The 10,561-nt window shown below is 36.1% G+C and overlaps 1 protein-coding gene across 1 annotated transcript; it reads right to left on the bottom strand.

The window, feature by feature from the left end:
* Window positions 1-5,604: 5,604 nt before the first annotated feature.
* LOC131802900 (odorant receptor 74a-like) lies at window positions 5,605-7,688 on the bottom strand. The gene is made up of 5 exons (XM_059123658.1): window positions 7,272-7,688; window positions 6,681-7,209; window positions 6,144-6,245; window positions 5,889-6,071; window positions 5,605-5,827 (listed from the first exon to the last, which is right to left on the bottom strand). The coding sequence occupies exons 1-5, from the start codon at window positions 7,619-7,621 to the stop codon at window positions 5,777-5,779; spliced, it is 1,215 nt and encodes a 404-aa protein (XP_058979641.1). The 5' UTR covers window positions 7,622-7,688; the 3' UTR covers window positions 5,605-5,776.
* Between the last annotated feature and the right edge of the window lie 2,873 nt (window positions 7,689-10,561).

Below are 10,561 nucleotides of genomic sequence, written 5' to 3'. Positions count from 1 at the left end.
TCACAATGGCATGCTTGAGTTCTGGTTTAGGCTGACCTCTTTGGCAAGTAAACACGATAATTTTGTTAGTTTACAAGCTGCTGGACAATGAATATTTTCTCATTGGAGAAAACCAAATTCCTCCAACCAAGTTCACCACTTTCGGCCAAGCCAAGCAACTATTTACCTCTTTTGAGTCTATTTTCTTTCAGTTGCGGTGTAAGTTCCTGCACTTTTTGGAATGGAATATTGCGATATGTTCAGCTCACGAGCCATTATTATTTTTGTCTGTGATACTGCTCTATATTCTTTAAAAGTTAAGAATCTCAATCCTAATGCCAAAATTTCAAAAAAAAAAAAAAATGGGGGCGAATGGAATTTTTAGCTCTTCTCTTCATAATCTACCAAAATTTCCAATAAATATTTCTTGTGTTGCCAAGCCTTATCATTTCTCTTAGTTAACATTTTTAATTTGTGTAATACATTTACATTATCCTTTGATAATTTCCCTCAAAGAGTTACGATGCAACAACAACAACAACATTTTGTAATTTCCTTTAAAATTTAATTCGCATAAATTTAAATTTGCCCATTGCACAGCTCTTTCGGCAATAAATATTTTGGCATTTTTTAATTTTGCAAATTGAATGGAGAGCAAATGAATGAAAAAAACGACGACAACAACAACAGAAACAACAGGTCTATTGAACGCCAAGGCGGCAACACCGAATTGTCCAGACTTTAAGTCGACTCGGTTGTGAATGACAAATGTGTGTATGGCCATCGTCCTTCGGCTCCTGCACAATGAATGCCTCTGAAAGATTTGTAATTCACAATTTAGTGATGTGTATTGTATAACAGCAACAGCAATAGCAGCAACAACAACAACAACACCAATACAAAAGAAATACGGCACCATTTGAGTGGGTTTTTAAATGCCAACATAGCTGGCTTTTATTTTTACATTTCAATTGTTATGCCACCGCATCGCATTTGCATGCGAGCTTAATCTACATTCGCTTAAAGTGGGAGTTAAGCTGAATATTTATACAAAATATAAAAATAAAATAAAACAAAACATAAAACGAATGCCAGTCAGGTTGGAAGAAAGTACTTTTCAAGCACTTCCTTTTCAAAACAGAAAACTTTTCGCGATAATCCAGTTTTTATTCACCGGTTTTTATTTTCATCATTATTTAAAACCTGCCGTACACACACACACAGCCACAGACAAGCATAAAGTGGGTCAAGTAATTTCCTACTCAATTGCCTTTTTCCCCCCCGGCTCAGCTGAAAGTGTAGCTCCTCATTGGTAGGTGTTGAAAGTTTCGTTTATGTAGGTGTGTGTGTGTGAAAGAGTGACGCTAAAGCGAGGATAGTTTGACCGGCAATGGATTAGTGACTGAAATTCACATTGACGAAAAATATCGAGGATTGCTCAGGTCAGAAATAAAAAAATCCAAGAATTTTATGCCAAAATATCTAAATTGGTTCTAAAGATATAACCATTTTTCAAAACGAACCTTTTGAAAGTAATGCCAATTTTAGTAGTGCTGCCCAGCGATCTTCTAGTTCAAATCTTTTCCTCAATCCCCTCGTATAATCATGGTTAGGTAGGTAGGTCGGCGGCTTTTGTTTTGAAGTTTCGAGTATATTTGCCACAACATCAACAACGATAGCACCGACAGCGGCGGCAAAGGCAACAACCACATCTTCCACTTAGCTCGCATAAATATAAATTGCATTGTTTTTATAGCCACCACACAGCAACAAAAAAGCAACTACAACAACAACGGTATGGGAACAGCATACAATAATAACAGCAAGACCAACAACAACACTAACACCAACAAAAGCCGTATAATTTCGACGGAAAAACGCGAAAATTACCAACTTTAAAACAACCCCGTACGAGAACTGGAACGAAAATGAGAATGAAAATGAGAATGAGAATGGCATCAGCAGCAACGCGACCAAGTGCTAATGGTGATGGCAATGAGCAAACAGACGATTGCCAGCAACAACAACAACATTTTGTAGGCTATGACGACATTAGAAGGATAGCCGAGTTTAGGCTTTAAAAAGCTACTCCGGGTGGCCACATTCGTTAGAGCCCCGATGCCAACCAGCCAGCCAGCCAAAGTGTCACCCATAAAATTCAGCTTAAAAAGGCTGATTAAAGCAACTGTTCTGGCAAAGCTGTTAACGACACTGTCGGTCTCATTATCTGCCAAGGATTTACAAGGATTCAAAGAACAGAACCAGGAATTTGCTAAAAACAAACGCAAACGCAACACGAATGAAGTTCTGCTTCAGTAACTTAAGTTGTTGGGAGGACAACAAATAAAAAAACACCAAAACGAAACAAACAGATTGAATTCACAAAGGGATTAGTGAGAAATCCCTAAATTAAGCTATGTGGGCAAAATATTGCTGCTGTGCCGGGTTTTTTTTTCACTTTTGTTTCTTAATTTGTGTGTGGAACATAATTTCCGAAAGTTTATCAATCTTCCATTTATTTGTGCATGCAAGCAAATAATTTTATTGGTCGAGCAAAACATGGATGGAAAACTTTTTCCAATACAAGATTAGGTTACGAAGAAAAAAGGGGTGGGTCAGGACCATTATAGAAAACACCACTACCTATGATATCCCTTAAACTACTAAAAGGGGGTTTATGGTGGAGAAAACCCCATTTTTCTTTTTTCAGGCGAAATTTGAAAACTACTTAAGACCGTCGAAGGATATTCATTAATAATCTGGGTAGGGATTAACTAGTTTTTATAATCTCCACCATACATAGTATGGAGGGTATATTAAGTTCCTCATTCCGTTAGTAATTTATCGAAATAATAATTACGGACACAACAAAGTATATATATTTTTGATCAGCGTAAAATTCTAAGACGATTTAGCCCTGTCCTAACGTCCGTCTGTCGTAATCACGCTAGAGTCAAAACAAATAATGATAGGAAGCTAAAATTTTGCCCAGATCAGTCTTTTGTGTTTCATATCGGTTCACGATATCGTATAGTCCCCATATAACGATACCCCCGATATTCAGCATTTTAATGATTGTATTGAAAATTTTCAATGAAATTGTCTGAAAATCTAGAAATTCTTTCTAAGCACTTTACCCCCTGGAAGAGAAATGTCTATATAGATCCACGATATCGTATAGCCCACATGCAACAATATCCCCAATATTCGATATTTTGACGATTCTAGAGACAATATTCACCGAAATTGTTTGAAATTTCGTATTTGAAGTTCTTAATAGGTACTACAGCCTGTGACAGAAAATTGTCGATGCAGGTCCAGGTCTTCGTATATCCCCGATAGAACGGTACCTCCCTATATTTTTTTCAAGTTTCGTATTAGAATATTGTAATGGCTTATGACAAAAGAAGCCTATGCAGGTCCACGTCTTCGTAACGTTATTATAACGGCTGTATTCGGTATTTTTAAGATTTTAAGAGAATTTTTAACGGATTTTATTATTTTTTTATTTAATTTTAAAATTAGTTCCAAATGGTGAAGGGTATTCAAAGCTCGGCCCGGCAGAGCTTACTGCTTTTTTACTTGTTCTCTCTTCATATGTTTCACATAAATATATAAAAAATGTGTTATTTTCAGATAAAAACAAATAATTACAGGAAAAATCCAGTAGATAAAGAAAGTAAAATCCTTCAGATGCCATGAATTTTAGGTGTATAGTGTCTTCGGCAATATTACTGATAACAATACGAGAATTGCTTTGATTGACGAAACACCGAAAGAGTTTTTAGTCCTAATTTTTAAAAAAATATGCTTAAAAACACAATCAAGCTTTTGGACTGGAGAGCTTTCGTAACCCGTAAATAGCAATACAACTAATTTGTTATACAATTTTCCTTTTCCAAAGGGCAAATATTAAACTATGATGGATACATAGTTTCATCTTTGCAAAAAAAGAACAAAAAAATGTTTATTTTCCTTGAATGGTTAGGTTAATATCTTGAAAGTCATATCGGCCAAAAAAAATCCACAACACATAATCTTTTGCTGATTCAGCACCTTACAAATACTCTTATTGTATACCCAACAAATGAAGCTCTAACACTTCAGCAATCTTGGGGATATCACTTACAAGTATTTCAAGGGAATCTCATTTATGCTGCTTTTAACCACAACACATCATAGGGGAGCGAAAAAATGGAGCAACATCAGCATCGGCTATACTGTGTTGTGTCACACGGAATAAAAACAATTTTCAATATGTGCTTGTGTGTATGCGTGAGTGTGTAAAGCTCTTTTGTGTCTGCAAATGATGTTTAGAGTTGGTAACATAACAACCACAACTAATCGAAAGTGGATAAACTTTAAATAGCCGAAATGTTTATGGATGGATGAACAGATATTCAACTCAGCTCAACTTCCATAATAATCTCGTTTCGAACAGCTAGCCCAAAAGGGAAGGCCGCAACAATGCTTCACAACCATTCAGCCCGTTAGCCAGCCAACCCGTCATATTTAACCGAAAAAAAAGGAAAATTTTCGTCGCCGTAACAAGTACATTTTGTGGCCATAAATAAGTTGATAACATGATCTACGCACAGCGAATATAAATTAAGGCCTCAAAAGCAGCCAATTACGCCCGAGCAAAAAAAAAATCACAATTTGTAGTTTGCCAGTGACGTTGCATGATTTTTAAGGCTATTGACAAGAGATTGCCCGAAAAGGATATTCGGTTGATGACGGATTGGAAAGTTGTTGTTTTTTTCTGTTTACTCTTTGCCAGCTAACAGGCTTTGATTGAAAAGGGTTATCATGAAATGTTTCTAGCTCTTGATAAACTACAAAAGGCAATGAACAGCATTAGAATAAAACGTTTTACATGTTAAATGTCAAGGAACATAAAATGAGTTAGGGGCCTACAAAGTTGTTATTGACTGAAAGCAGCCTAAAATTGTGAAAAGGTTGTTGTGCGGACAAAAGAAAGGTCTAAAGTTTCTAAATTTCTAAATTTTATTAACTGCTAAAGCCCGTAAAGTTTGTGTTTTTTTTTTCAAATATAAAAAAATAACAGTGAAATGGTTTAAAGTCAACATGGCGTATATGTGATGTCGGTGGTTATACGCCCCAGTGTACACAGATATTGCTACATTGTTTTTACTACACTAAGTTAAAAGCAAAATTTAATGCAAAAAAACAACACCAAGTCAATGTGTCTTTTTTAAGTTTTTGATTTTTATGCAAATTGGAAAACTCAAAATTTTCAAAAATCCAAATAGATTTGGTGTTTTCCCTTCGCAATCCTTTTCTTTCGAGATGTATAAACAGTTCCTATATTTTAGTTAAAACAAATATAAAAACATTAAGTTCGGCCAAGCCAAATTTCTAATACCTCAACATGAACAACAAAAAATAACAATTTTTAGACAATTCCGTGGAAAAATGTGGCTTAAACCAGACGACGGACAGGAGGACATCGTTAAGTCCTTATCGATTTAGAATTTATGCTGATCATGAATATATATACTTTATAGGTTCTCTAACGAATATTTGGAGGTGTTACAAAAGGAATGACAGCTTTAATATACCCTCCTCTTCAAGGGGAAGGGTATAAAAATCTAACATTTAATTTCGAGTATAATATTCAATTTTATTTTCTCATTTTCTTTATAAATTTCATTTCGAAAAAAAAATCATATAAATATTAGAAAATAATCTTAAGCCCCTAATCTGGACAATAAATTTGTGGTCACCATTCTCTGCCATTCACTTGCGCCATTCTCTGCATCTTCTCTTTACGATTTTATCGAAAAGCATATAAAAAGGTAAAATATGAGCCAGCTCCTTGTAGTATCTGTGGCAACGATTTTTTTTAAGATTTCTTAACGAACACACACCCACCACACACTACTTACCGTCACCACAGTGGCCAAACTAACACTGAAATAATTGTAACCAGTTAATGAAAAAGGTTTCTGATTCAATTCAATCGAGAGAATTATCAGTTTCATTAGTTCAATGTTGTCGGTGGTTTTTGGTGATTTCAAAATGATGTCCTCCCAATTGGCCATGTAATAGCAGGAGCTCATCTTGTCGGTCTGTGGGAGGGAGGATGGAAAAGATTTTCTTTTTCATTTTTTTGTTTTCATTAAAACTATACAACTAATTACCGTTTCGATAAGCTGTGAGCCCAAGGTGCCGAATACCAACAATTCCACAATTTTACCTATTATCCAGGTAATGAAGGTAATATTCTTGGTAGTCATGCCCAGCTGTGTGTTAAATGAAAAACGTAAAACATGAAAAATAGAAGACAAACAGAAATATTCACGTATCTACAGGTGTAAGGATAATGGGATAAATAACTACGTGGACCTTTGCACTATCTGTTTAAATAATGACTCATTAATCCTTGAAGTAATAAAAATGTCTCAGGGAGTTTAAATTACATTGTACGACAGAATTCAATTTTTCAATAAACACAAAAAATGCAGTAGATTATGAAACTAGAGCGAAAAAAAGAAGACGCGTTTAAAGGGGTTTCGAACAATTTTAAACGCTAAGTAACCTTAAATGAGGGGACAAGTCCCCCACCCTTCTACATACGCCAAAAAATGTTCAAATTTATCCTAGATCTGAAAAAAGTTTATCTTACTTGGGAACTTAGCATTAAAACTCCGGGAAATTTCCCCAAAATCAAACCTTACCGTCGCTGCTTTGAATGCCAAAACGCACAACAACACCGCACTGAACGCCATCATGACAAATATGCAAAACGAGTACTGATTCTGGAACTTTTGAGCAAAGTCATTGTACTCCACGTTTCGTTTGACGATTTCAATGAACTGCCGGCGATATTCACCCAACACCTTGTCCGTGCTGAGTTTCATGTCCGATGCCAGTCTGGTTTGCAATTCCTTGAGATCCGATTGCAGATGCAAATAACGGGCATTCAAGTGTAAAATAATGGTGGCCAATAGATTCGATTCAGCTGCCAGTTGTGAGACAACGGCCACTCCAATCCACAGGGTGAGGCATAGAGTTGGCAAATAGAAATACCAAATGTCAAGGTCGTAATGGAATATGGTCTTGAAGGGCACCAAATGGGCATTGCTAAAGAAGCCCAAAACTGGTACCAAAAAATACGTAACAAGTGTCAGCATATAGGCATAGGAGCACATTTTTGTTGGCAACAGCTTTCGTTGGATATCCAAATAGGTTTCTATGTTGTAGGACCTTAAAAGAGGAACATTAAATATAAATAATAACAAGAATTAGCTTCCCTTTGCGAAACTTACTTTTCCATGTAAATTTTGGCATAAAACTCATTGAGGAACTCCCGGAAACTGCTCTTGTACAGACCCTTGTTGTAAATTCTCAAATGAGTCTCGACCAGTATCAAGTACGTAGCCATACCTTCCAAGGCCAGACCAATGTCGTTGATGTTATTGACCACATAGTGCATCTCGGCCTCATTTTGGTAGCAGAAAAACAAAAAGCCCAGCACCAGGGTGGCCTTATCGTAGATCCTTGTAAATAGCTTGGCATTCGCCTTCATAGGCCAACTAACATTGACAAAGAATAACCGTATTTCCCATGACAGCGGAGCAATTTCTCCATTTGGCAGCAAGGGTCGATGAAATTCCATTGGTCAGTAATGTTTGGTCTTAACAGGACAATCACCTGTGTGTTTATACATCAAGCCGAAACTAAAGTATCCTTTTTATATGTGGGACAAATTCCATTAGGAATTTTTTGGGCTTGAATTCCATTGGCCATTTAACTTGTACTCAAAGAAAAACAACAATCAAAAGCAACAAAAACACAAACAATTGAAAATTTTTAATAACTCAATTAAATCATTTAACAAACTTCAGTCAGGACAATGAGAATTTAACAAATGTTTTTGCTCAATGCTCGCTCACCGGTGTTTTGCACCCTATATTTTTTTGCACCCTAAATTAATTGGTGTAAAGTATGATATGGGTACATCAATTTGTAACAGACAGAGGAAGGTCAATTAACTGGGCATATTTTTATAAGAATTATTAACAGACAACAAAATATAAGTATAGATCTGAAAGAAACCAACATTTCCCCTATTTTTACCAAAACCCAGTAAAGAAAGGTCAAATTCGGTATGTATGCGGGAGCCATTGCTATATCTGAACCGATTTCCACCAAATTTGATTATCTTGTTTCTAGACTCAACTTGGTTATGTATGTGGTGTACAATAAAAGGCAAATCGAACGAAGATATATATGGGAGCTATATCTAAATTTTGAAACCTTCACACGCTGCTCGAATGTTGCTCTGCGGTATTTTGGCCTACCCCCGGCGAAGCGCTGGCTTGAGGTGATCGAAACTTTGGTATTTTAAATGCCTACCTTGCTTTCCAAAATACTCCAGACACAATAGTCCAACGGATTGGTATCCGGAGATTTTGGTGGCATTGTGCGCTGACTGAGTCCTGTTGGAATATCCAAGGTCTGAGGCCAAAATATTTGCGTGCCCAAGGCTTCAGAATATTTTCGCGATAATATTCGGCATTTATTCTGACGCGGTCGATTAATACGAGCGGAGAGCGACCATCGGCTGTTATGGCGACCCACACCTTCACCTTGTTAACAATATAATGAGATGTCGCTGGAATTATTTTAACAGCTGTCGGACGAGTGGCTTAGAAATGACAGCAGTCTGAAGTTGGTTGCAGTTTTTTCATCTCACCCTGATAGCTGAAAATATTCGTATTTTGATTTAACAATTTTTTCCCAATTCAAACGTTTTAATAGGGTGTAAACAAGTCGCTCTTGACCACCCGACATGTTCTGGAATACTGTTGTACATTAACATAGTTGATTGTAAATATTTTGTAAATAGCTGATCAAAAATGAATGAAAACAAATTTGAGCGGAAATACTCACTTTCCTTTCTTTTTAGTTTGCTCGAATTTGTTGTTGTTGTTGATGGGCTGTAAAATAGCAAACCCGGAACTAGTTGTGAAAATTTAATTGTACTCAGGGCACAGAAGGAAAAAGAACTTTGATTGACGTCAAAATCTAGACAATTGGGATCGAGAGAACCTGACGCTGACGAAAAGCTCGGCACCAAATGGTTTATGAAGTCGGACAGAAAAAAAAACTGTTCCAAGCGAAGTTTCCTTTTGTAATACGCCTAACGGCCATTTTAAACTGTTTGGCAAAAATTACAAACTGACCAAATAATTGAAATGTTCCAGATGAAATGATTTCGATTTAAATTTATAGAAATCAATCAACATATTGGCACATGGCAGATACATACACAGACAGAGGCAAACATGCTAATTTTTAAAGCACAGGAAGAGTGTGAATTTTGTAGTTTATGTGAAATAGGAAAACACAATGAAATGGAAAAAATCGATTGATAATATATAGGCGGAACATTGTATAGGCGGTTTTCTGTAGATATTTGGTCATTTAAGCAATATATTAAAACTGTTAAATCCAGGACCAGCCAAAATCAGACGAGCTTAACTTCAACGAGCGTAATTCTCTCCATGCTCAGAGTCAGAACTATTGAAAAACAATGTAATCAAGAAGTAATCAAATAGGGAGGGAGGGAGCCCTGATTTAATCGGCCTCCTGACACAAAACCGTCTTCAATAGACCAATAAAAAATTAGGTCTGTCTGGTTACCCAAAAATATGTAACAATTGCAAATTGTTACAAAAACTTGGCTTTTAACAAAAATTCCTGCAAAAGCTTGATGAGCAATTCAATAACTTTCTTTAAAAAAAAATATCAGGATTTTAAAGATTCCTTTCAATCGGTCCTTTCCTTCCTTTCAAAAGGTCCTCGACGTCGTGAACATTTGAATTGAATATATCGAACTGCACAAAACTTTAAACAAACGTTTTACTCATCCAATGTTTTAAATAAATCAACATTCCCTGGAATAAAACTGACGGATGACAAACTCCAGTGGATGAGCATGTGTAAATAGGGATGACAATAAAGGACTTATATTAGTCATTTTTTTTTGGGCAGAAGGAGCACTACTCATTAAAATACAAAATGGGAATTCAAAAAAAAAAACAGAAGTTAAATTGAAACAGTCGGTTTTACCGGCGGCTGCATACCCTCAGCTAATGTTGGGTTATTTAAATATATTTTTGGACTTGCGTTATGATTATTCAAAATATTTATCCTTCACAGAAGAGGTTTCGAAGGAGAGGTTCTGACATAAGTCTGTTTAAAATATTAAAATGTATCAAATTTGGATTGAATGCTCATTTCGCGTTTTATGTGGTTAATGGTTATTCCAAATTTTGACCCTTTGTGGAAGAGGTACTAGAAGGAGTGGTCCATTCAGTGGTATTTCCACTAACATGAAGAACGTTACCAGACCTTGTGTTAGTTGAAATATTGAAATGTGCGAAATTTTAAGACTATCGGACTCTTAGTTCAAATCCTCTGTGGGGAAGCTTCCAGAAGGAGTTGTCCGATAACTAACATCTTCACACCAAATCTTTCCTAAGTAGTAGTATTGGGATGTGTGAAATTTGAAAAGAATCGTATGCAGATTTCGCATTTTACGAACTTCATG

Source organism: Musca domestica, unplaced genomic scaffold, assembly GCF_030504385.1.
Source record: "Musca domestica strain aabys unplaced genomic scaffold, Musca_domestica.polishedcontigs.V.1.1 25, whole genome shotgun sequence".
Lineage (NCBI taxonomy): Eukaryota > Metazoa > Arthropoda > Insecta > Diptera > Muscidae > Musca > Musca domestica.
Note: the sequence above shows the minus strand (reverse complement) of the source record. Positions and strands in the feature narration are given on the sequence as shown.